Source organism: Leuresthes tenuis, unplaced genomic scaffold, assembly GCF_036924035.1.
Source record: "Leuresthes tenuis unplaced genomic scaffold, fLeuTen1.0.hap1 SCAF_19, whole genome shotgun sequence".
NCBI classification, from domain to species: domain Eukaryota; kingdom Metazoa; phylum Chordata; class Actinopteri; order Atheriniformes; family Atherinopsidae; genus Leuresthes; species Leuresthes tenuis.
In genome coordinates this window covers 8,005,875-8,032,652 of record NW_027325373.1, presented here as the reverse complement: position 1 = coordinate 8,032,652, position 26,778 = coordinate 8,005,875, and the positions used below count along the sequence as shown (strand labels likewise).

At 38.6% G+C, this 26,778-nt stretch overlaps 2 protein-coding genes across 4 annotated transcripts in view; both read left to right on the top strand.

The window, feature by feature from the left end:
* Positions 1-10,448, top strand: part of LOC140277393 (5-hydroxytryptamine receptor 4) — a 46,324-nt gene extending 35,876 nt beyond the window's left edge. The window contains exon 7 of the mRNA XM_072372393.1: positions 7,997-10,448. Within this exon, the coding sequence (XP_072228494.1) occupies positions 7,997-8,090 (94 nt within the window). The 3' untranslated portion in view covers positions 8,091-10,448. The remainder of the gene's footprint in view (positions 1-7,996) is intronic.
* Positions 10,449-14,729: 4,281 nt separating this feature from the next.
* slc26a1 (solute carrier family 26 member 1) lies at positions 14,730-25,702 on the top strand. Of its 3 annotated transcripts, XR_011909082.1 has the most exons (9): positions 17,382-17,517; positions 20,465-20,948; positions 21,284-21,478; positions 21,953-22,199; positions 22,352-22,583; positions 22,775-22,958; positions 23,443-23,730; positions 23,827-25,102; positions 25,168-25,702. XR_011909082.1 is itself a non-coding variant. In XM_072372265.1 (8 exons), the coding sequence occupies exons 2-8, from the start codon at positions 20,541-20,543 to the stop codon at positions 24,406-24,408; spliced, it is 2,136 nt and encodes a 711-aa protein (XP_072228366.1). In that variant the 5' UTR covers positions 14,730-14,852; positions 20,465-20,540; the 3' UTR covers positions 24,409-25,702. The 3 variants fall into 3 exon arrangements, 2 of the variants coding, with proteins under 2 accessions (XP_072228366.1, XP_072228365.1); XM_072372265.1 differs by lacking the exon at positions 17,382-17,517 and adding an exon at positions 14,730-14,852 and having other exon boundaries at positions 23,827-25,702; XM_072372264.1 differs by having other exon boundaries at positions 23,827-25,702.
* Positions 25,703-26,778: the final 1,076 nt, after the last annotated feature.

The following is a 26,778-nucleotide window of genomic DNA, read 5'->3' as shown; positions in this document are numbered from 1 at the left end:
CGCCTTGATCTCTGTTGAGGTCAGGCAACAGATCAGATAATGTTTTAGACGCGAACGATTTGGAGTCTGTTGAGAACTGACAGTGAGGTTGATGTTTTTTGAGTTAGAAGGAGATGAAGAATGTAGCTGGAGATTTTGGCCTGGTAGAGACATCGTCTCTTTTCTGCTTAATGGTTAAGTATGCCTTTTGTTAGTGACACACCGAAATTTGTATTCCTACAAACACACTCAGTGTCAATTAATTAGATAAAGCTGTGCAATGGGTGTTTTTATTTTTGCTATAAAGTAGAAGTAGAACTCTAAATACCCATTTGCACAGATACTTTAGGATCTTGAAGATAGATAATGAAATAATTAGGAGCTACACTAAAAGCAATGAACTCGCCTCTATTCATTTGAGATTTATATTACATTATTATCATTGTTGTTTTTGTATTGTTATAATTGTTATTACTGTGCCAAATATCCACATTATTAGCGCCCCACAGGAAGTTTAAAGAGGGCAGATCAATCACCAGTCAGAAGCAGAAGGAGCTGTTAGCATCACGCGGTCATGAATAAATAGCCAATAAATGAAACAATAAATAAATAAAAGTTTCAAAAACCTTGACTGAGAGAACAGAAATACCCTAAAAGAATATTTCAAAAGTGACAGGAGGCCAAATTCCATATTTTTTCTCAGATGTCCATCGCCTCTTTAAGCCAGAGTTTTGTCAGTCTGATAAAACTCAAACTAAATGACAGTTAGCAAACACCTAAATAAGTTACTCATGTCATGTTTCTGCTTAAAAGTCTTGGTTTTGGGAGCTGAAAAAATTATAAATAAGTTATTGGATTTAATTGTTAAGTATGTAAGTGGTGGAGAATAAGATTTTTATCAAGGGAATCCATTGCAGTACATCTCATCAATATAACGAAAAATCAAATAATTCCATCTGATACAATTGTTAGATGAAATTATTTGAATATTAGAATTTTAATTTCAAATCTGTGATAAATTTGCTAAATCAGAAAAAACTACGACAAAAAAAGTCGAAGCTATCATGATGTCTGACTTGCACCAACATCCTGTCTCTGTTGCACTTGGAAGTTATAACCATGAACATTTCAGTCTGGGTCTGTTTGGTGATATCCACGTCACCATGGAAACAGAAGGTGGAGTTTAGTACAGCAGAAAATTCATGTGTGATAGTTGTCGAAAGTGCTGACACTGGAGATACTTGTGAATCAATTTACTACGCATAGAAATACACACAAAGTATTAAGAAAGATGTCAGATAGTGGAAGCATGTATACAGCTGGTTACCCCGTATAGGAGTTAGAATTGTGTTGCTTATAACGACAGATGACGCTGCATAAAGATCTCTGTTTTCATGACATGGGCAATGTATCACTGTTGGAAACCTTTGTGAAGCACTACAATATTCAGCTCCATTCATAAATAACACCTCAAACTTTACTGTGCATAAAGGAAGTCTCTATGTTAACCTTCAACTTCTCTGGGCTCAAACGCGTCTGGAATGGACCATCACTCAATGGAAACTTGTAGTTTGTTCAGACCAAACAGTATCCAGGATTTTTTTTGGGAAGAGATGGCTGCTGTGTGTTTCAGACCAAAGACAAAAGGAGCATCCGAACTCGTCAGCTCTACCTCTAAAAGCCAGACACTGGGATGATGTGAGGTTATATCAGTCCTCTTGGGAAAGCCCATATACACTTCTGTTACGGCAGCATTCATGCAGAAAAGTTTGCTGAGATTTTAGAGCAACATATGCAGTCTTCAAGGCAACATATTTTCCAGGACCATTCATGGAATTGCATGGCTAAGGAAGAAGAGATTATGGGTATTGGACTGACCCGCCTGCAGTCCTGACCTGTCATACTGTGCAAAGAAATAAAAGTAAATGCAGGAGTCACAGATGGTTTTCTTTGTAATATCATTGTTCACATTTTCTCAGCCTTGTCTGATTTGGGGATGTATATAAAGGCAACTTGAATTAAGAGTGTGGGAATGACAGACTGCCTCAAAGAGAATTAGTTTAGAAAATGGTAATATCAGTTTGTTTCTGCCTATAGTATCAAAATAGAAACAGACTTTTCCCCGTGAGGCACATTAGTAGAATACCACAGGGCTTATCTCTTTCCTCTCTTTCTGATGGCCAGAGGCAGGAGCCTTCATGGTTATTTACAAAATTTATACCACATTAGGCAGCTGAGACATCCTCATAAAATGTTTGCTAACCTCAAACTTGCGAAAATGATGGTAAATGTACCAGAAAGCACATGTATGTGTGTGTAGAGGAGACAGAGGAGCGAGGACTGTAGTGGGAGTTAACCACTAAGCGCTTTCTGAACAAAGTTTTGGCCCTGTGCTTTTTTTTCATGAAACTGAATTATGAGATTTGATTTTTACTAGTGGGAGTATTCCAACACTTTCCTAATCTTATTTTGTTTTATTTCATCATGGGAATATTCCTCCATGAGGGGAAGATTACTTTTTCGTTTAGTTTTTTGGTGCTATAGCTAAGACTTCCTAAATTGAAGCCACATGGCTCGTGTACAAAAGCTGCTTTGCTGACAGTCTGAGGGAAGGCATGCACTACATGTGGACTTATATAGTTCAGCTTCATGTATTCTAGTTTTATGTATTGAATTATATATGAGACGAAAATATTTGTCCTACCCTCACATTTGTGATTCAGAGATAGCACATGTTTTGTTTGCATATAAACCATACCATGTATGGAAGTCCAGACGTGAGCTGTAATTTGTAGTGGCAATAAAGACATTTTTCTTTGTCGGTCGTGTTAGGGTGCTCTAGGCAAGTTGTACACGTATATTTAAATGTTAAGCTAGAGGACAAACTGAGTCCAAAGTTCCCCAGGGTGTCAAAGATTTTATAAAGGGTGCTAAATCTAAGTAAGGACATATTTATGAAGGCATTAATGAGGTTTTGATCATCATTCACACCAAGATGCTGTATGCAGTAGCTACATATTTTAGTTCCAGAGTTTTAGCAGGTTCAGTTTGGGTCTGTTTAGAAGGTTTTATTTGTCTTCTAAAGAGCATCTGATTAAACCCCATTAGACACGGTTCTATTTAAGGATGCCTGTGTAACAATTCATTTCAAATAAACTCAATAAACTTACAACCTCTTATAATCAGCTGTTGCTGGCAAGTTTAGGAAACCTAGAAAGTTTGGAAAATACAAAGAGTGTGTCGAATAAACACACTACTGCATAAGATATATATATATATTAATATATATATTAATTATATTAAAATTAAAGTAACTGTTTCAATTTAGCATTCAGGTTGTAGGTTGGCCCAGGATAAAATATAGCGTATTGCTTGTTTACAATTATGCTTATTAATGTGGACTGTCCTCTCTAAATAACCTTATTCATAATAAATAACCCAGCTACTGTGGAATGCAGTTTTTCTCAGAAACCAGGACATGGACTAATTGACAGTGCAAATGGAAAGTTTTCCACATTTTCAAACTGAACTTTTTGTGTCACTCTGCACACTATGTCTGCATTAACATAATAAAGACAAGTTGTGTGGTGTTGTGTAAATTTGTTGAATATCAGGATACATAATTTTCTTCAGTTTTCAGGAGGCTGGTGTCTTTAAATAATACACACTGTGTATATTAAGTTAAAGAATGGGTAATCTGTAAGCCATATTATATAAATTGTGAGCTCCGGCTTTCAGTGTCAAATAGTTTTTCACAAAGAGCTTTGCCTTAAATCCAGTTAAAATCCAGAACTTTGAAATCAGTGTTTAGATGAAATTTGTATGTGAAAGGCTTAAGAGAAGAGATAGGATTTTTGTTCCTCTTCAGAGCATAGAGCGTACATCTTCATACCCCTTCGTATTTCCCAGTTTCAGTTTATTCATGCAGAGACACACATACAACCCATGGCTTCTGACCAATTTTTTCCATGAATAACACTGGTGCCCTTAACTGAAGGTTTTAGGAGCACCAGTAAAAAAATGTAAGAGCCCTGCAACTTTACTTCAACACTTTCATATTTTTTCATCTTGACTGCATTACTGAAAACTATTTTTGTTTCAAAGGAAAAATTAAGTGAATTAGAGATGAATGAGCAAAAAATCAGCAGGATCAGCTAAACTTCTCAATGAATTGATTCCTAAATAGTATCCAAGTGTTATCAAACAGCAGACTTGGCTGAAATATCTGATAATTGCTGAAGTATTTATGAAGTAATGGTTTTAAGTAAAAAATTGTTGTATTGAGTTATTGAAAGTTGACAAACACGTGCATTTTCGTACCTGCAGATTTTCCTCTCCTGTTGTCCTGTGAAAACAGGCACTGAAACCAAACACTGTAACTTTACATGTTTTCACATAAATGTACTCACTCATTGTTACACTGGAGTATAGTGCTGCATAAAATGCCCCCAGTGATACAGAAGCCGACGCCAACTTTGCCAGTTTTGGACGAGACCTGGTTAGATCTCACGTTTGTGGAACAACTTTGAGAATGAGGTGGTTTTGCTGAAGAATGGCGACAACATTTTTGTATGTCCAGGACACCCCTATTGCATATGACTGAGCTGCTTTGCCTGTAAATTGAAAGGCTGGACGCTCTTATGAGCTCATTTGCCATATCTGTTAAAAAAAGTTGCTTGCTTACTGTACTACTTAGTTCCAGTTATGTCTGTGTGTTTATGTGGATGGAGATTTTAATATAAAAGGTGCTGTGTGGCTGTGATTTTTTTGGAAACAGAGTGTAGGAAAAACCCTGTTTTTAAAAATACCCATTTCTATAGCCATCGTATCTTGAAAATGTTGATGCTGTTTACGTGCGTCGCTTCAGCCTTGAGCGGTAAAACAGCACATATGTCACTCCAGGTCACAATGGATTAAAAATAGTGCTGGCAGACATGTTGCAGTTACATCAGTGCAGACATTTATCAACATCAGGCCACTGGGGTTTGGAAACTAGTTCCCTGGTTAATCTCTGGCCACAGCGAGTGTGGAACAACACTGTTTTTCTTTCTTTGCAATATCTTTATATTATAAACTGCATAAAACGCTTCATGTCAGGACAGTAGGTCTTTTACATGTAAACCGGGGTCACCTGCCCATTCCACCTTTTATTTGTATCATAAATTTGTGATAGTCGTGGGAGAGAAGGTCTAAATTACTTTTTAAATAGAAAATCAACCAACAGTTCAAAGAGCCTTGTAAAGTCAAAGCAACATCAGGCTGATTATTGATCAGACACCCAAACAGCTTTGATCCAACTCAGCACTGACAACAGGCTTGTGTTAGCTCACCAGTCTCACTCACACAAGACATTTGCACGTACACACAGAATTGTCTCACTCTGTGTTTCATAGAATGTACAAAGACAATAACCAATGGGAGGAGCAAAACAGACGTAGAGTCTCTCACACTGACTATATGGGTCGTTCATGTTATCAAATGGGTAATAGTTTGTTGCCAAATGTTAACATTAGGTGAAGCCTGTTCCTGATGACAGAGCCTAAAAAGTTGGTCCCACCCAATGATAGTTTTTTTTTTCTAGTTCCCTGTCATTTTCAGTCCATGATTTGGCGACAGTCATTGGTACACAATGGTTCCATAATGATGGGTGCTTGTTTCGTCTTCTCGTACTGAAAATGAACAAATGTTAACAAGAACATGTTAGAAAGGTTAAATAGGTTTTTGTTTGTATGTTTGTTTACCAGAGTAATTATTTAGTCATACCCACTACACTGGATAAAAATTTTACCATTGTTTACTCCAAAAACATACTTGCCACTACAGTTTAGTTGTAAATTTAATAAGTGGAATTTGAAAGGGGCATGGTTAGATGTTTTGGGATAGGTTTTTGACCCCATGCTGTTATTACTTGTTTTATTGTATGCTGTGTGTCTTATTCCTTGAATTTCCTCCTCAGTATTTCAGGATGGCTTTGTCAAAAACTGACACTGATCCCTCCCTTGGCCATTGGCAGAGAAGAATCTCATCCACTTTTGTGTGACAGACAGACTATCGGACAGAGTTTTGTTTGGAAAGTAAACAAACTGACTTTACAGAAAACACACAAAACAAGAGAGAAGCCAAAGTTAAAGAACATTTCTGTTTATCTTTCGTCAGTCGCCTCCTCACCCAGAACATGCCTACATATGGGACTTTTGCGAACATGTTCGTGTCTATGTGTGCATAGGGACACTGTAATGAATTATCTGACAAGAATAAGCTTATCATGTGAACCTGTCATAAGTGGCTGGTTCTCTTGGCTTCGGAGAGAAGGAAAAATCACAAAAAGAGACTTTCTGCTTCTTCAAGTGGATCATCTGGGATTTTGACCTGGATTAAGTGTCACTTTGTAGCATCATCTGGTTGGCTGGGGTCTTTTTGTGGCCAGTTTGTATGTTCTTTTTGTGCCTACTTGGGTTTTCACAGAGGCCTTCGTTTTCCTCCCACAGTCCGAAGACACACTTGTTAGACGGTAGATGATAATAAACTGGCTTTCCTGTGATGGACAGTCGACCTGTCCAGGATGCAGCCCACCTCTTTGCCAGTGGCAGTTGGCATAGACTCCAGCTCCATGTGACCCTCTACAGGTTAAACTGGGTATTGCTAATAGATGGATGTTTGGTGAGATATGGATTTGGAAAGTGGATGTAATTAGATTGTACATGTTTATAACCCTTCAGTGCATATCCATGACAATAAACCATGTGTTTACAGTTATCAAAATGTTTGTTACACCTGAAATATTAAATAACTTTAGACAGGATCTTTAAATAGTGAAAAGAGGTCAATGATCGCCAGTCGTGGGTTTACAGTTCTGTTGAAGCTGCAATTTGTGGAATTCTACAATATTTCAGTATTCTGTTGTCAGATTTTTGATTGAAATGATTGAAAGGTGAAAGCGTACCTTTTGTATCTAAATCTACCATCTTTTGACCAATATCTGTGGTAAAAGACCCGGTTCATCTGTGGTATTTCCTTTGAGTTTGTCTGCCTTACTTAGAAACAGCAAAACTGTTATTGCTGTGAAACGATCTAAAAACTATGATCTGTTTGTCTTTTATTACAAAAATAATTTGCTGTTTGTTCCGGTTTGCCATAAATAGACCAGTAAAAACATTCAGTTCATGCTAAAATATGTTCACTTTTGCTAAGTTAAGCAGTTTTAAATTTGATTAACACTTTAAATAAACTGTCATTGCAAAAACAAATGGTAAAATTCTCTTGTACTCTTTCGGCTGTCTCCTGGTCTCTTAGTCGCCTATGTTGAAATGATTGTCAATGAATCCCAGACACTTTATTTCCCATGCCTGTTCCCACTGACTATGCACAGAAGCTTCTCCAAAGCTTACACCATAGTTTTTTATTAGATTTTTAATGCAGTCTTTTTATTTTTGTAAGTTATCATTAGTAATTTAATGTTTTATTCTTATACCAACCTGTGATTTAAGAACTCCACCGTACAGTAACTGGATAAAATCAGTGGTGCAACTATGACTGGAGCTCATAACAGGGCGGCTGTGGCTCAGTGGTTAGAGTGGGTCATCCAATAACCAGAAGGTTGACGGTTGACGGTTCCATTCCCACTTGCGACTCAAAAAGATTGGTGAACTGACAACTGACCACCTCCTTGCGACGGCCGAGATGCCCTTGAGCAAGGCACCATGCTCCCTGGGCGCTGTGTATGGCTGCCCAACACAGTGTAGGGATCTGTCTCTATGAGTGTGTGACCCTGTGCATGTGAATGTGTGTTCAACAGGTGCCAACGTGGATGGGTTAAATGTGGAGGACAAATTTAGTGTATTTCCCTGCATGTACATGACAATAAAAATCTGATCTAACTAATGTCTTTCTGTCTCTGCCCGTTTCATATACAACTGATCAAATGCACTGATAACATATAGTTTTGTTCTGTTGTGGAGATACACAAATGCACAGTTGTTTTAAGACTTTACCATAGATGTCTTTGTCTCATTTTCAGATTGTCCTTCCTGCCAAACCGCAGCTACAGTGACAATGGCCGGACAATACTTGCCAATGAGCAGGAGTCCCAGGACTCTCTTGGACCTCTATGAGGGTCACTTTGCAGGAGCAGAACTGTGACACCCTCACATGATGTGTGGGCCATTTGAGTGGGACTTTTTAACATTTATTTTGCCTGTAAACTCAACAGTTTACTGTGAACAGAGTTGACTCATCCATTTATGAGGATGTTGACGTACCTGGCTGTTCAGTCTGTGATCCTTCATCGTTGTCGTTTGATGCATATGTTAATGCTGGCCCAGAAAATCTAAAGGTGTGCAGCACTGTTGCTACTCATTAGTGCAGATCTGACTTGTTTGCACTACAAATGTGTAAAATGCCACAAACAGATGTAGATCTGGTGTAATACAATACTTATATCACAGAGCTGTGTATATGCCGTCAGTACATTTCCAGGTTGTCTTTTATTCAAAGAAATGTGCCCATCAATCCAAGGTCAGAGTTACAGTGTGGGACAATTCGCTGCATAACTCTGCAAAACTGCAAACTAAGCTGCTATCAAAATAATAGAAACCTGACACCCCCTGCTTTTCACCTCTTATATTTTATCATAGTTTAAACTTAAAACATGTTACAACAGAGTTTATAAAAGATTAAAGTTGCATTTATTGTACAGCTGTGTGTTTACTTGTATTTTTGTCATCATTAGCTGCTTTATGTGAGGTTGTCACTGTGACGCTACTGGATAGGAATTCAGGAGTTTTTTTTGTTTTTGTTTTTTTTCCCTCCAGCCTTCATTTCTCAAATATAGTTTTGTTTTAGCTGTGAGCAAAACACCACTGAGCTACTTACAGCATCATAATATTAATGATGTGATGAAACACTCGCATAACCTCTTGCAGACTTACAGTTAGGACACAAACTTAATTTTTGTTTATTTAGCTCTTATCCCGATCTGGCCAAAGATTTAAAGTGTAATGAATGGGGGCTTTAATTTTTGGAGTATTCAAATAAACGTTTTGAACCCACGGACATTACCAATAAACAAGGGAACTCCATTGTGTTGCTTTGCCAGGCTTTTACTGCAGATGTCTTCAGTTGCTGTTTGTTTGTGGGCTTTTTGCCGTTTTGCAAAGTGGAAAGCAGCTCAGTCGGGTTGAGGACAGGTGAATAAGTCAGTCTTTGCAGAATGTTCTGCTTCTCCATATCATTATAAATAAACAGTTGTGACTTAATGTGTCATTAGAAATAATGTTCATGTTCATCTCTCTGCCTCTATGTGATTTACAGAATAATTAAAATCAAGATTGCTTTGAGCCTTCTTCATACCTCTTCCCAATATTCTAGTAATGTTTGATCTTGACCTCATCTGTTCAGATGATACTGCTTCAGAACCATTCTGGATTTTGAGGATCTTTATTTGCAAGCTCTGTTTCAATTAAATTCAATTAAATTCAATTCTATTGATAGAAGAAACCAACAGATTGCACGTAAACTCCTCTTCGATTCAATCCCCCATCCTGAGCATGAATGTGGCAACTGTGGAGAGAAAAAACTCCTTTTTAACAGGAACAAACTTCTGTCAGAACCAGACTCAGGAGGGGTGGCCATCCGCCTCAACCAACTGAAGTTTGAGAGGACAGGAAAGAGGGGACAACAAACAACGTAACACTAGGCCATGGATACCTGCAGAGAGAGAAACACAAGTAAATACAATGATAATGTTATAGGCTCTAGTCTAGCCTTTAAATCCTGAAGCCTTATGAATGGTTTGCACCAAGTGGTGACCCAGATTTTTGGCCCCATGAAGTCTTCTCATAAGTTAGACTTGGTTAATTATATGTCTGCTTCCTGGAAAGCGGTCTTCACTTGGCTCAATGGTGTAAAGGAATTCCAAAAGTATGGTGCAATCATAAAAAAAAAATTTTTAAGCTGCAGTGCTTTTGAGGGATTTTATTTTAATTCAGACAAATATAACCTATGGAGTGATATGTGTCTGCCATACTTGTCTGAAGAAATGATTCAGGTATATAATCTGTTGAACAGATTATATACCTGAATTATATGAATTGCTTGTGAAATAAGTACAATTTCCTTTATTATTAAATGAACATGTTTTTGCTATTTGTAAAAGAAAGAAAAAAAATTTTTTTTAATGATTCGGAGACACCTCAAAGCAGTAAAGAAAACATGTAGTTACAGCTGCAACATTCCACCGACCTGTGCAGGGAATCGTCTTGCAGATGGATGCCTAAAACAAAAAAAAAACAATCGCTTTTTTTCCCCCACACATCCAAACAGCATTAAATGATTTGGCTGCTAATATTCCATGTTTTTCTTATTGGTTTGAATCAAGTTAAACCACTAAAATGAAAAGTGTGTCAGTCCCTTTTCTTGCGATGTTCTCAACAAATTACTTTGGCTCTCAGGGAAATACTCTGTAGGTTCTACTCAAGACAAAAAAAATAAATGTTCAAAAATACTTTTGTTTCCATTTTTTTTATTTGTCTCCATTATTTGCAAAAACTTTGGTTGGTGATCATTTTACAGTAGCAGGACACATTTATTAGTGATGAAACACTGCTATAAGGAAAATTGAAGTGATGTCACGCATATGAATTTATGCAGTACTTTTTTGTTGGTCATGTCTTAAAAGCAGCATGATGTGATTTTAGACCACTAGATGGGAGTAAAGCTTTAGGTCTAACTCAGAGAAGTGCATGCACATGTTTTACAGAAGTTAACGGTAATTATCAGTGTTTGATGTTCAGTTTACATATAGAACTCTAGCTGTCTGTACCCATTTGCCCTCAGACTCAGAATCTGCCTCAGAAACACACTAAGGCCATATTTCCTTTTCATGGTACAATGTTCAACTCTAAGCTTTGAAATCCATTTTTATTTCATGTGAAAGAGATGATGAATAAGTGGAGAATTTAACATTGATTTGCCCCGTCTGTGGAAGACATAAGCTTTATGATGTGTCCTCATATTCAGACAACCCAAGCATCAAGCATAGGTTGACAATTTTATTAGATGTGGGTGTACATTTTTCTAACAAGCCTTGTTATTGTTGGCAGCAGCAGCAGGTTGTAATTACACCCAAAGCCCACTGTCAGAATGCTTGTGTGGTCCTGGCAAACATGACTATCACCAATCATTCCCCTCAATGCTGAAAATAGATCTTAGGGCTGATTTGCTGCTGATTGGCACTGACCCTGTGTGCTGGCTGTGAAACAATCAGGGAAAGAGGAATTTATTACTCTGTGATCCTTCTCAACACTCTGGCTCTGGTACAACATTCTCTGGGATTATTTTCTGTCCTGAGCATGAACATCTCTAGGCTTTGCCTCAAAGCACTGCTGTGCCACTGGTGGACTTGGGTTTGGCTCTAATATGAAGCAATCACAGCAACAGAAAAACATTCATATCCCAAAAAAAACGTAGATCCAGTACTTTGTTCTTCTATGGGCTCAAAGAAACCATATTTTTGTTTCTGCGGGAATTTACACTGACCTGCTTTTCCAACAGATGGATCCTCTGAAAAACTAATTGTGCCTGGATTTACAGTGTAATTTTCTTTTTGACTTTTTAAAAAAATGCCTTTCTCCTATCCAACTGTGATAAGTGGTTGGGTCCACAGAAAGACAGTGTGGTGGCTTTGAACTTCTCTTTATTAGAGGCTGGCAGCTCATTAGACATAGGTTTGTCAAATCAGGCAGTTAGTCCTCATCCTGAAAGTGTTCTCCACTATAAAAACAAAAACAGGGTTAAACACGAGTTACACTAAATCCTACTTTAGAGACGGTTATTAAAATGATTTTTTGCAAGAGCTTCCTGTTTTTTAAGCACTGAATCATAACAGGCGCATCACTGCCCCTTGAGGCCAGAGGTGATTGAGGAGTTAATGAGATATGTGCTGTAGTTGTCACAGGGGGAAGCAACAAGGCCATATTTAAATGCTTGGCTGTCAAGAAGAGCAGAAGAAACATAGTTGCCCATCAATATAACAGTTGTGATTCTGAAATCCTAATGCTATCTTAGGTGTATGTGTAGTGAGCAGAGAGCAGGGCGGAAAGAAAAAAAGAAAGCAAGTGGCAGTATACAATTCTTAGCTCAGGCATCCTTGCTAATCCACTTAGTGCCACTAGATAGAGCTGCAGCTCCAGCAGCTGCAACAGGTTTCTGCTCCTCTAAAGGTGCCGACTGTGACTTCATGTGGCAAAGATAATGTGAATAATTGAATGATAAGATAAATTGTGGTTGAATTTCATCTCGCTGTTTTACAAAGTGACACAGGCTAGCATGCACAATATTGAACACAACATCGCCTGTATTAATGCAACTGGTAAAACTTAGAATTCATTGTCATTGTGACAGATTTTTATACTGATATACTTATCTGCACACTGTACCTTCAGTCTTCATTGAGAAGTTGCATCCTCACAAGAAACTGCTTTAGAATAGTCTAAATAAATTTGTATTGCTGCTTTCTTGTAGGATAGCGATGCATGAAATTCAGTTGTAACCATTTCAGTCTCACTAATGTTCATCAGTGATTACAGAATGTTTTGAGTCTCTAAATGTGCAGACACCAGTTCAGTAAGGCCAATTAAAGGAGAATAAACTTCTACAGCAGCGTTATTTGAAAAGGAGAGACAGTAAACATAGAGATGAGAGTGTTACATAGCCTTAAACATCCTGAGCAATATAACATTAAACTGGTGAAGCCAACCTAAAGTCACGTTTTGCTTGTGAAAAACACTTGCTTATAAGTTGTTTTACTTGTGCTTTGTCAGCAAACAGCTGCTGCGTGTAATTTTTTAACTAAACCATAATCACTAAATGCACAGTTGAGGAAGATATTGTGCAATACACTGCATTTTCCTGAAGCGCCACAGCAGATTAGGCTTCATGGTCACTGATGCACCCGACAGCAAAGGGGGCACCAAGTAGTGCATGAAACTTTCCTACTGAGTCAACAGGATGTTTTTGTATGTACCTGTACTGAAATATTTAACATGACTGAATTGAGCCACAAGCTGGCTACACGTGTTGCTGCTCATCTTTCTTAAACATTTACATTTCATGTGGTTAATTCTCAACTCAGGTAGTTAATAAGTAGAAGATGAGGTCTCCTCTGGAACACTATAAACCCTTGAGACTTGCAATAGGTGATGAGGGGGTCAAGTAGTGGATGGATAATGGATTCATAAAGATTTCAGAATTTCTGTCTGTGTCCAAAGAAAGTGTTTCATTTAACTTTTCACAATGTATGCTCCTATGAATAACACCCAAATCGTGGCTCAAGATGGCACATGAATCACAGAATCAGTCCAATAAAGTTAGATTATTTATAATTTATTCATATTATGCCAATTAGAAATGGGCATGCATAGGCTCATAGGTGACAGTGGAAATGATCTATCTTTCTAACAGGAAGAAACATCCAACAGAACCAAACTGAGTAAGTGCCAGATTCTCAATCCCAGTGGGAATCTGTGTTATGATTTGTTTTGTTTTTTTACACCTACAAAACCCATCTAGCTTGAACATTTACGCAAAATAATGTTCAAAACAATAATGTTCAAAACAATCAAATAGGTTGTTTGTTCATACCTTTAAATACAGTCCATACAGGCGTCCTGGTACTACCATTGCAAGCATCAAGAGGGAAAGTTCACTCATATGTCATCCTCAACTCTTTTGTTTAAGATACAAAATCCTCATAAGGAGTAAAGAGTGGTAGTTGGGTGGCTTCCGTAAACTGGGTGCTTTCAATCGTCTGTGTGTTCTAGACATGTGTTCAGTACCAACATTTGATGACAGTTTTTACACCTCGTGAGATACTTTTACCTGACAACATGACAATTTACTAAAACACAGTTCCTGGATTTAAGTAATAAAATCAAAACTACTATCTCCCTTTTCTATCATCATTAGTCCTCTAACTGAAATGGTCATATAAGTTGTTCGTCCATACCTCCTTGAGGCTCACAATGGGGCAAAGAACCACCCCTTCAAACTGCTGAGGGGAAATACAGCTCAGGTGAGCGTTTGCACATCAGACCAGATGTCGTTCTCAAGTCTTTTGTTTGGAAAGCCATAAAGTCCTGATAATGACAAACGAAGGGAACTGATGCAATAACACGTTCTGTCGATAACCCAGCAGCACTTAACTATAGTACATTTCTCACTTTCTGGTTTGGTTTAGACAATAGCATGACTGAGTTAGGGCTGGAAAACGTTCATGTTCTTTTCACCACGCATGAGATGAATATTTTTTTCAAGCCTCTGTAGAAAACAGCACATACAATTAAGAGGGCAAGTTTCAACTACATTGTTCAATGTCCACTTTAGGAATAACTCAAGTAGGTGCGGACTATTTTCAGTAGTGAATAAATATACATTACGGCCTAACCAGAAAACAGACCTGTCATGATTGTCAATTATATTTCTGTTTGTGAATGTGTTGAGCTTTTAAAATCACCCTGAGAGCATTTCATTTGAACACACACACACACACAATAGAAAGACTTTAGTCTCCATAGTAATCCTCATCCACAGCCAACAGCCCCTCCTCCTCCCTCCCTGTATCTCTTCCCTCTTCCCCCTTCCCCTCCCCCTCCCCCTGCTCAGTCCTCCAATCCACAGGCAGGAACAAGAGAGTGTTTGTTGCTCCCGTCATGCTTTGCAATAGGAAACAGGAAGAAGTCAGAGGCACTCAGTGAGCAAGCAGTAGAGTGCAGGGCAGTACAGAGGAAAACGAACTGATGGTGACTGAGGAGGCACCGCTCAGGGAGGCATGGCCTGTGTCACCCCCAGCACATATTCAAGCTGCTCTTTCTCCATGGGTGAGTTCTCTCTCCTTTCATTTGTTTTTAAAGAAAACTCAAGATGTGACATGCCGACGGTGGAGCAGCCCAGCAGACAGATGGATGCTGCTGATGGATTTAAAGGGGCAGTGCAGTAATCTGTTCAGATGGAACAGGTTAAAGAGGTTTTGGTTCAAAGGCACAGATCCACAAAAAGGTGACAAGGCAGGCAGAAGAAAACTGTTTTGTGTCTTGTCATTGTTCCTTTTTTTTTGCAAGTAGGAGATAACATGGCAGCCTCATAACTGTTGTCTCTGTAATGTTACAAAGATGATGGTAATCTTAAGTTTGACTGACCACATTTGAGGAACATAAAGCAAACTGCCGCATCTTTACAGAGACAATGACAGCATTCAGTCCAGCTAATAAAGCCCCATGGATACACCCACATGCTTACACATACAGAGACCCACTGTCTCACATCCAGACATTTCAGCTCTGTTCATTCTTGCTCATTCCCTCTTTCAGATGATTTGTTTATCAATTAACATTCATTCTATTGTTCTTCATTTGATCTATTTGTGCACTTTGATTTCAGAACAGGCCAAGCAAAAAAAAACTAATTAGTGTGTGTCATTACTACAATACATAACAAAAGTTCAAATACATATCTATGAAAATTAATACAAATGTAATTTCTTGAAAAGTTGGAAATGGATGGAAATCACAACAAGAAAGTGAATTAATGCAATTAATATAAACCAAAACAAATGCACAATTAGTAGAATTACTATGGTTTTCCGAGGTACTGCCCAGGTGACATAGCTGTATCAATCAAGGTGGCATGATGCAGTGGTGCCACAGGGCTTGAAGTTCTTGCACCTCAAATGTGGCATCTATGTGCCATGTCATTTCCTGCTTTCCAAAAAAAAGAGAACAATGAAAAGACGTAAAACAGTTTTCTTCTGCCTGCCTTGTCACCTTTTTGTGGATCTGTGCCTTTGAACCAGTGAGGTGTGTAGATTAGCATATGAATTTAGCTAAACTGCATAAGGGTCTACAAAGCATGCAATATTTAATAGATTTGCTGTCTTTCTTTACACCAGGCAAGACACTTCAGGAGAAAAGGGGGAACTATTCAACTGATAGATATCAGCATTAAACTTCTTCAATTGGAACAAGAAAATGGAACAAGACAGGTTCCAATTTCTGTTGACAAATTAGAGGCAAAAGTTTAGGGTCATCTTTTGCACTCTTATATTCTCACACATATTTTACACTGCTTCATCTCCGCTCTGGATGTTTCTGTCAACAAAATCCAATGACCTTAGCTTTGGTTTTATTCCTCTTAAAGAGATTTTACCTGCCACTAGGTGGAAGTAACATTACATTACGTGTAGTTACATTACATTTCTTATTCACTTCAGTATACATATACACAGCACAAAACAGTGAACACAACTGTTCAGACAGCTGTGGCAGATTCTGCTTTTTTTCTGTTGAAGGTACAACTTGAGGAAGTATCTTTTGAAGCACTGTTGCACCCATCTTGAACCAGGAAGTAATTATGTTTGACCTAGAAATATCTCTCAGTCGCAAGTTATGGACGCTCCACTGCCAAAACTACTGATTCAGTCATTAACATTACTTATTTGGGTTTTCATTTCCGAAGAGTTTGCGTAAAGATTGTGTCCTATATTTTATTTACAACTCAAAAGTTCAGACAAGTCCAGTTTTTCATGCTCATTTGTGATTTTCACAGCAGTTTTTGGATCATTTGCTTGTGCTTCCTCCTGTCATATTTTTTGCTTTAACCCCCCCTTTGAACGCCATGTTTGCCTGCAATTTATCATTGTTGTGCCACTCTCTGTTGGTATGTGAAGATAATATGAAAGTTACAGATTTTTCCAACTGGTCTGAACTTACAGCTGCATTTTCTTATGCTTAGCTTCTCAGTTGTGGGTCGGAGCTGATCTTCATAATCAAGAATTATGGAAGCATGTCTGCATCTTTTAATGATGATAAACAATTTGAAACAAACAGAACAATTATATCAATACACCTACAGACTTTATGTGTTTGTTTTAATATAACGATGTAGGAACAAAAAAATCTGTTTCTTTGTATACATGCAAACAATACTTAACTTAAATCTGAAATGATTTTACTGGGTAAAAAAAAACAGCCATTGATTATTTCTTGTGCAGTTCATATAAATCAAAGCAACACTTTGCTGCTTTTTGCACCTCAGGTAGAGCTTATCTTCTGTTTGCCATGTAATCCACTCTGTCTACAGGATATTTAAAAAAACCTGACTTGTTGACACTTTGGTCTGTGCCCATTTTCTCTTCCCAATCACTATTGTTGGCCCAAACATCCACCAGAGCAGTTAAACACTGTGATCAAGTAAAAGATTGACTCGATTTAACCTCTTGTCCCCACACACACATATAAATGTAAGGCCCACCCACTTCCAGTGATCAGGCCAATAGGGAGCAGTGTGAGGGTGACCAAAGGGGCGCTCTGCTATTACTATATATTCAGCTGAGATCACACTCACATCTGCTGCCCCCGACAGAGACGTACAGAGAGCCGAACAGAAAGAGAAATAGAGTATGAGAAGAGGTTAAAGCAGTCAACACAATGCTGGCTTGAATTCAACACTTTAAAAACTCCTCTTGTCAGTAAAGCAGTGACTCTGCAGGTGAGTGCTTCATTGCTATTGGTTCTCGGGATCATTTCTTTCAGTGTGGATATAATTGGAGGCATTTTGAATGTGAATGCTTTCACAGGTGGTTTTTATTGTCTAAGTGTAACCTTAAAAAGTTCATCAGCTGCAAAGCACTCTGCCAGGAGGCTTTTCTTAGATTGTTAATCTGAGAAACAATCATCAGTCATGATTACATCAAATAAAGCCTTCATTGCTTTGTTTTGCCATTATATCTTTAAGTCTGCAGTCAGTATTTTTCTTATCAAATGTATGTCTCAGGATTTTAGCAAACTGCAATGGCACATTCTCTCATTCTTTTTGCTGATGTTTTCTGTAAGTCTGCACATGTCTTTAATAAATGCTGCTTGATTCTCTTTCTGTTAATCTTCCTTTACAGACTGTAAACATTGTAGTCATGGCCAAATTCGAGGCCATAAATTAGGAGAGGTTGAAGCATAGAACACATTGTTGCAGTCACTGGACACACATGACAAAGTGGTTCAAAAACTATGAGCGAAATTTCGGTTTGGTATGAGTAGACTTTTGGTTACACATCTACTCTGAACTTTGATATCATTTTTACGATATAAAATAAAAAGTATCCTTTGACTAAATGTAAAGGCAGATTCCTTTCTGTGAAATCATTTCTGAGCAGCAGTGTGGTGCTTTTGTGTCATGTGAAAAAAGGCAGAGAACAGTGATTAGAAACGGCTCACAGTAACAGCCTCAGTCAGTTGCTTTCGGAGCTGTTAAGGGTAGGCTCTCAAATAAACTGTACTTGTTTGGTCCCAGTGGCCCTCAGTGTGACTCCTACCATTGGCAACAGTTAAAAAGGACCGCTTTTTATCTTTTCGTGAGAGTGAATAACCTCACAAAAGTAAGGTACCTCTTGTGTTGAAAAGATGTCATTATTTGTCTCCTGTGTTTTCTGTCATCTAAAAACTGTCAGGGGAGATTTGTAAGACCCATATGAACAAAGACTGGGCTCTGTTTTTTTTTTTTCAAAGGGGTCACTTCTATGTTAAGTGAACACTTACTCAACTTAGAGCACAACTGCACTCAACTGAGAAAAAAAAATCTACAAAGACGAAAAGCCAACTGTAACTATTCATCATGTCGTGCAAATTGTAAGAAAACAACCATTCTTGTCCATTCCATGTCATATAAGAACATGAGAGCTGGTGTTGACACAGGAAGTTTTAATCACAGCACATACCAGCGTTGTGATGGCAGACGCAGATTGCATGTCAGTTAGAATGCTTTATGGATTCTGACAAATGGTTATCTCTGCTCTGACCCAACTTCATATCGAAAATGATTAACCGAATAAGAAAAGCCATCAACCAGAGAGGCTTTATTCATGACTGTCATGCATATGTTGATCACTTGATCAGATAGTCTGTTAAACAAAGACTGCCATTTAAGAGCTTTAACCTCCCTTCATGTTATATTTATCTAAGTTGGCTCATGGAAACTTGTGATATTTGAAAAGTTACAGTAAGATTCATCAAAGGTTTCAGATCTTACTTGAAGAAAAAATCCTTCACACAGAGGCTTGGCTACTTCATTTTGTTACAGTGTCTCCAATTATAACAAAGTGACCCCCATCTACACCAACATTTAATGGGTTCATCGTTTGCCAATGCTTCAACTCTCCTTCAAGTTTTTGAAGTTTGGCTCAATAGTTTTTTTTTTTTTTTTGTCCATTGCTAACAGTCAAACGAACAATTAACACCAGTCCTATAACTCAGCTCTCACCTTGGTGGAGGACTAACGTGGCATTGTCCGCAACTGGGGGTCGGAGTACCATCAAATCAAATCTAGTTTCAAAATTTCATAAAATTTATTTATGAATTTTAGATATTTCTTATCTCCAAAAGCACCATCGGGCCCAGCTTGATGGTCAGAGCTCTTGGGTTGTCTTACCATGCATATATAGATATTCTTTTAATTTTCCCGTCATTATAATTATAACCAGCCCTCACTCAACCCCATCCAACATATTAGACCACAGCATGTCAGCACAGAAGGTTTAATGTAGACAAAAAACAAGAAACAGTCCACTTGTGCTTTACATCCTTCAGCTACAACGAAGGAGAAAAGACTGAGGCCTTTTACCATTAAATTATGATTAACTGTCATTTGTTTTGTAATTAGCACACTGATATCATTAAAATGTTATCAATAGCTTATTTAGACCTGACTGAATCACAATCCCCTAGAGAATACAACATAATTGACATTGAATTTTTCTCCCCTCGGTGGCAAAGTGAAAAGATCCAGCAGCAAATGTTGTCCCTTAACAACCAGTGCTCTGGGAAAATGAGTGATTAACTCTTAGCCAACTGTTAATTAATGCTTATAATAAGGGGACTGTACTGTTAATATGTAAACCTGAGTGAATATTCACACAGAGGGTTGATTCACAAGTTTAAAGGATGATGTCCAGAAATAATCGATGCATTCAACACTATAGCCAGTGTAAGTGTAAGCACAGACACAGGCAAACTCATTTGCACCTTGGGAGATGCAGGATATCCAAAAAAGACTTACAGCTTGAAGTTTGTTTGATTTTATCTAAGCTCTGAAATGTTTTGAAAAATGGAAAAAAAGCAGATTAATCAAAGTTATTCTAGTTTGGTGATCAACATTTGTTTAAATCTATTTTGTTGAGTTTAAGACAAGTTGAAGAGGTTTGGAGCAACATTTTTAGTTATTGGCAACATGTACTTACATGAGAACTCACGTCTAAGGGATGATCAAGATCATTCAGTAAACGTGTGTGTAGGCTTTAAAAGCTCCCAAAAGATTGCCATTATGATGTGATTTACGAGGAATAAAAACATATTTAATGTTTGTCAGACCTCAAAGGTAAAGTACGCACAGTAAGAAACTGTTCCTAAACCTGTTTGTTCCTGTTGTTCCTGTATGTCCTCCCCAGGAGTACAGCTGACCACATCATCGTCTACCACTACCTCATCCTCACATTGTGCTCCCTCCTCTTCCATCCCAAAACCATGGCGGAGGTCTCCAAGGTAACAGAAGCCCCACTGGCACCGCCGCTCCTGTTGGAACGGCGCGTTCGCCAGCGACCTCCGACAGTGTCTGTCCTTAAATCCAAGTTGAAGCAGAGTGTGGCGTGCTCTGGGCCAAGAGTGCGATCCACCCTGTCAGGATTTTTCCCTGTGGTGCGCTGGCTGCCAAAATACAAGCTCAAAGAGTACATCTGGGGTGATGTCATGTCTGGGGTGATTGTGGGTATCATCTTGATACCGCAGGCCATTGCATACTGCCTGCTAGCAGGAGTGGAGCCAATCTATGGCTTGTACACCTCATTCTACGCCAACATCATCTACTTTCTAATGGGGACATCCAGACATGTGTCTGTGGGGATCTTCAGTCTCATGAGCCTCATGGTTGGACAGGTAACAAACTGTTAGCATACTTGTCATTTCTATCTCCTGACTAATATCGTGAAAACTTTTAAAATCCCACTGGAATCCATTTTTCAATATTCACAAAAAGAATGTTCAATAAATAACACTGGAAATTTTGGTGTGCAGATTTTAAATGGTTAATTTTGTTGGACTGTTTATTATTTAGCTGATATTAGTTTATGTGTAATAGGCATCAACAACCAGTTAAGGTAATTATTGATTTAGCACTAATACTGTTTATCATTTTTACTGCTGTGTATCTACTTTTTTATTATTCTACTGGATATAATAATATTATATATATATTATATTCTTGTCCACAGCTGGTGGACAGGGAGGTGTTTCTGGCTGGTTTTGACCTTAATGAGGACTCCACGTCATCTCCTGATATATTTAATGGTACTAACATCACTAGTGGTGCCGTGCACACTGTGGAGCTAATGGGTATACAGTGTGGGAAGGAGTGTTATGCTATCAGCATCGCTGCAGCTGTTACTTTTCTGGCTGGAGTCTATCAGGTAAGGCAGTAGGCAACAGTTAATGACGCATTGTCAAAGTTGTCTATGTTTATACAAAGGTACTGGGGGAAGATTACAGTTCCTCTACTTGCAATTACAGTATTCAGTCTACAGAAACTCTCCTCTGTTTATTAATATTAAACATTTAGAATTAGTTTCCATAAGAAATAACCCCTTATTACATATTTGATATACAAGACAGCGAACTTTAATATAGCATAAAATGGCTACATGGGGCCAGAAACGAGTCAACCCTCTGCTGGTTTTAATCCATGATTTTCTCTTCTGTGCTGAGTCTAGTGGTAAGAAACTGTTCGTGCATATGAGTGTCTCTGCTGTGCTGTCCAAAGCAACAAGCCTTCCGGTCTTTATCAATAAGTAACATTTGTTGGCTAAGTGTCCCACTAAGAGGAGTAGATCAGAGCCTTCAGGGTAATAACACAGTTCTAACACCTCTTTTGTACCCCTCTACAGATTCTGATGGCAGTGTTTCGGCTAGGATTTGTCTCAGTGTACCTTTCTGCTCCAATGCTCGATGGCTTTGCAACGGGAGCCTCTTTCACCATCCTGACTGTGCAGGCTAAATACCTGTTGGGTCTAAAAATTCCACGTCACCAAGGCTACGGCACAGTGGTTGTTACCTGGATCAACATCTTTGCTAACATTCACAAGACCAACCTGTGTGACCTCATCACTAGTGCAATCTGTATCTCAGTATTAGGTCTGTCGTTTAACTTCTCATATGTGCTCAGTTTGATTCCAAATATATATTGAATCAACCTTATTCATGAAAGGATTGCAAAGAATTGTTGGGTGATTTTTCAAATAATTTTTTTTATTTTCTCTGAATTAACACTACATTTTTAATTATAGTGGCAGGGAAAGAGATGCAGGACCGCTACAAGGATCGTCTAAAGATTCCTTTACCAACAGAGCTGGTAGTGGTGGCAGGAGCTACACTGGCCAGTCACTTTGGGGAGCTCAACACCCGTTATGGCTCTAGTGTTTCTGGCCACATCCCCACAGGGTTCATACCTCCTCAGGTGCCTGGTTTCAGTCTGATGCCACGGTTGGCGCTGGACGCCATTCCTCTAGCAGTCATTAGGTAATGTTTTTTCAACACGTCTCTCTAATTTGTGTTGTTACGGAAACATGCACAATGGGACATGTGCTCACAAAGAGATTTTCCTGCACATTATTGTCAAAATACGCATAACTGGGGACATATTGTAAAACTATGATCACATGACTATAGATGAATTTACCACCTCATCTGTTCACCCAAATGTCTTGTAGTTTTGCCTTCACGGTGTCGCTGTCTGAGATGTTTGCCAAGAAAAATGGCTACACCGTTCGTCCCAACCAGGAGATGCTGGCCATCGGCCTGTGCAACATCATCCCCTCCTTCTTCCACTGTTTCACCACCAGTGCAGCACTGGCAAAAACGATGGTCAAGGATTCAACAGGCTGCCAGACTCAGGTGAATTCCAGATTATCAAAATTATTTCAATGCATGGATCAGTTTTTTAATGATGATCTTTATTGATGCTCTCACCCCACTCGCCCCCCTAATTAGCACTTATATGTTGGTTAATAATACTGACATTCAACCATGAACCCAAAGTTGTCCATGCATGTGTCAGAAAATGACAGAAAACAGGAACATAAGGCATGCATGCATTGTGTTTGAAAAAACGGAAATAGCTATGTATAGAAAATAGACATTGAACGTATTTGCGGTTTTCAGAAAGAAAAAAAAGGTCTGCATAAGTCGGGTACTGCTTTGACAATGAAAAGTTTTGGCTCTCTTCTTAAGAGGAAAATTATCCCAAGAGCATGCTTGTAGTCCTGCCTGACTGTAAGTGCACAGTTTCACTATTCAGAGTAGCAAAACTTGCTGTTGAAAAAAATAAATATCCTGTCTTTCTTCTATATTTCCCTGCATCTTTTTGCTCCTTCCCCAGATATCAAGTTTGGTCAGCGCCTTGGTAGTCCTCCTTGTTCTCCTCTTCTTCGCTCCTTTCTTCCACGCACTCCAGAAATGTGTCCTTGCCTGCATCATCATTGTTAGCCTTCGGGGGGCATTACGGAAGTTCAGGGACGTCCCGGGTAAGTGGCGTGCCAGCCGGAATGATGCCATAGTTTGGCTGGTGACAATGTCAGCCACAGCATTGATCAGTGTGGAGCTGGGCCTGCTCATTGGCATAGTCTTCTCCATGATCTGCATCATCTTTAAGACTCAGAACCCTAAGGTGAGTCACTAACCTGATGTCAACAAAGGATTTTGAACTCAATCTGTCTACTGAATGGCTTTCACAATCTCAATTCTTTTAAAAAATATATTTCAGGTGTCTCTCCTTGGCCGGGTCAGTGATACTGATCTCTATGAGGACTTGGAAGAGTACAAGAATCTCATGCCACCACCTCGGGTTCAGATCTTTCGTTTCCAGGCTCCTCTTTATTACGCCAACAAGGACTTTTTCCTCAAATCACTCTACAAAGCTGTTGGAGTCGAACCTTTCTTAGAGCTCACTAAGAGGAGAAAGGCAAAAAAGAAGGCCAAAGAAATGTCCACACAGAGTGCCAAGATAAATGGGAACAAAAACAACGGGGATGTATTCGTTGGACTGGTCCAAGGAGAACTGGAGTTCCACACAATAGTTTTAGACTGCTCCGTCATCCCTTTCATTGACTCAACAGGCATGGCCACTTTTAAAGCGCTGGTCAAGGAATATAAAGAGATAGGTGTGAGCGTGCTCCTCGCCAACTGTAACACCTCTGTCATTGATAGCCTGCAGAAGGGACAATTCTTTGGTGGGAATGACAAAGACATGAGCAGCCTTCTGTTTCATACAGTTCATGCTGCTGTTTTTCATGCAAACAGAGCAGCTACAGCAACTGAGAGGAGTTCAGAGGACTCCACGGTGTAGGTAGACCAGATGAAGGGGAGAAATTAGGAGATATTGTGGGGGATCTATTCTATTTCTCATTCTCTCTTTTTTATGTGTGCTAGGGTGTAACAGTGGTTCATGAAGTAGCTCAGCCTGAATGACTTTCAGGAAACTGTCCAAAAAGAACAGGTTCACGGATACCAGGAGTTTCCAATTAGGATGAGCATTTTATGAAAATTGTTTTGTTTCAAAGCTTTGTCACCTGAAATACCCAATAAATTTGCACTGCAAGCCTTCTTTGAGGCTGTGTTCTAAGATCAAAAGAGCTGGACTCAAGTTGAAACTCAATCAAGTTGGCCTTGGCAAAATGAAGGTAAAACCACCAAAACTATAAAATATTTATTGATCAACCGATACATATGACAAATTACTTTGAATTTTTAGAGCTTTTACACATTTTCATACGCGATCAAAAGTTGTAGAGGAAAATCATCCAGTTTAATTTTTTTTAACCAGATCCCACATTTGTACTACTTTTTATCACTACAAAGTTTGCTGCATTGAGTTAAGAGCTTCTTCAGCTATACTGAACTGTGCCGGTTGTGGTCACTTTCCTTGCTTTCTTTCATGAGGTTTCCTCCCTTCCTCTCCTCAGAAGGGAGAGGAAATTAGCGGAAATACAAATTAAACACTCCCATGGCTTTGTGCCTTATGTGTCTAAGGTTTGTTTTCAGTCTGCTAAATCCTAAATGTTGGAAATTACACATCAAGGCCTTGCAGACAAAGGTCTCAAATAAGGTGGCCAGAAACCCCCCTCTCTTGCAATAGAGTATTAGTAAATGAGATGTGATAACAGATCAAGTAATCTGATATATCCCAAATCTGTACACGGTTGTTAGTTTATTGCTTAACTGCATATTTGTAAGGAGAGTAGGTTTGTAGTACAACTAAGTCTTGCTTTCTTGTATTCGTGTCAACTCAGTTGTTTATTTACAAGTTTACAACATTGATTGCATTTATTGCATTGAAAGCTATTTCTGTTGTCCATTCAAAATCCATAAAGGCCTAAATCCAGAGAACAGAGTTCATATGTAGAGATTTGGTCAGCATTTGCTGATGTGCCAGCTATTACCGTGGACCTTCAATCATTTCTTAAAGGCTGGTTACACTCTTCATGACTGACAGAAAAGGCACACCAGAATGACAGGTAAGGAGAGTGCTCTCTCAACCTCTGTCTCACCCTGAGAAAGCCTTTCCTTCAGAGCACAGCTCGTAACAACACACTTGTACTCTTGACCTCCTGTTCTAAACAGCAAGCAGGAGCAGTTAAAAAGGGAATTACACATCAGAGATCTTTGCTCAGGTGCTGGATGAAATTAAAATATCTTTTGGAGCTTCTGAAATCTTTTCAGATTTTACTGAAACAATGGCAGCAGGCGATGCCCCACAGACTTGCTCAAATCTGTCATTACATTTGTTTTGTGAGACTGACAAAATAAGCTCAAACTCTTTCACCTACTGGGACCAAATGTATGTAGCTATACAGAAAAGATGTATGATATCAAGTCAAAAACGTATAGTGTTATAAGCTGTAGACGTGATTGTTCATTTAAAAAATGTGTTTGTATTTTTATAAATTAATTCAACTGTAACACTTTTACAAGTATCAATGTAATTTTATGATAGTAACTATATTTCTATGAGGTCTTGTTAACTTTAATTTTTGACTTAGTGTTGACATTCAACATCCTGAAGCAGTCTTTACATTTTTAATACTTGGATTAAAAAAAAAAACACTTAGTGAAGCGTGTGTGACTTATTGATAATTACAAAGAACAAGAGTCATGATGCAGTGCAGAGTCACAGTCAGTGGGGAAGCAAAGGTTCAGAGTTTGAATCTGTTGATGGCTGACAATAGTTGAGACGTTCTCCATCTGTTTGGACCCCGATCATTATTAATAATGATCAGTGAGTAACAGAAAGCAATCACATTGAGGTAATGTAATTACAGCAGTCCATAATTTTTCAAAAAGGAAAGTCTATTGAACGTTATCAATATATTAGTTATAATAATGGATAAAACGGCAATGCAATTATGTGACAGTGCCCTTTATAGTGATAAACCAACTTGAAATGGTTTATTACGTAAGTCTTTTGGAAAAGAAAGTACACACTCTTTCAATACTATGGTTTTACATATGGGGACATCCATCCATTTTCTATACCGTCAATGCGTTAATCGGGTAGCGGGTGGGCTGGAGCCTATCCCAGCAGTCATATGGGGACATAATAATAAAAAAAAGGAAAAATCTTGTCCTTGTTACTAAATTATGAAAATGCAACCTCGGATCATCAGCAACACATGCCATATTACAGCGTGTCAAAACAAAATCAAAGCCTGAATTATGC

Bases quoted from the DNA above. Each gene is read 5' to 3' on its own strand.
- slc26a1 (XM_072372265.1), top strand. From the start codon at position 20,541: ATGGCGGAGGTCTCCAAGGTAACAGAAGCCCCACTGGCACCGCCGCTC. The intron at 21,479-21,952 runs GTAAGGCAGTAG...ACCCCTCTACAG, and splicing joins TTCTGGCTGGAGTCTATCAG to ATTCTGATGGCAGTGTTTCG. The intron at 23,731-23,826 runs GTGAGTCACTAA...AATATATTTCAG, and splicing joins TTAAGACTCAGAACCCTAAG to GTGTCTCTCCTTGGCCGGGT.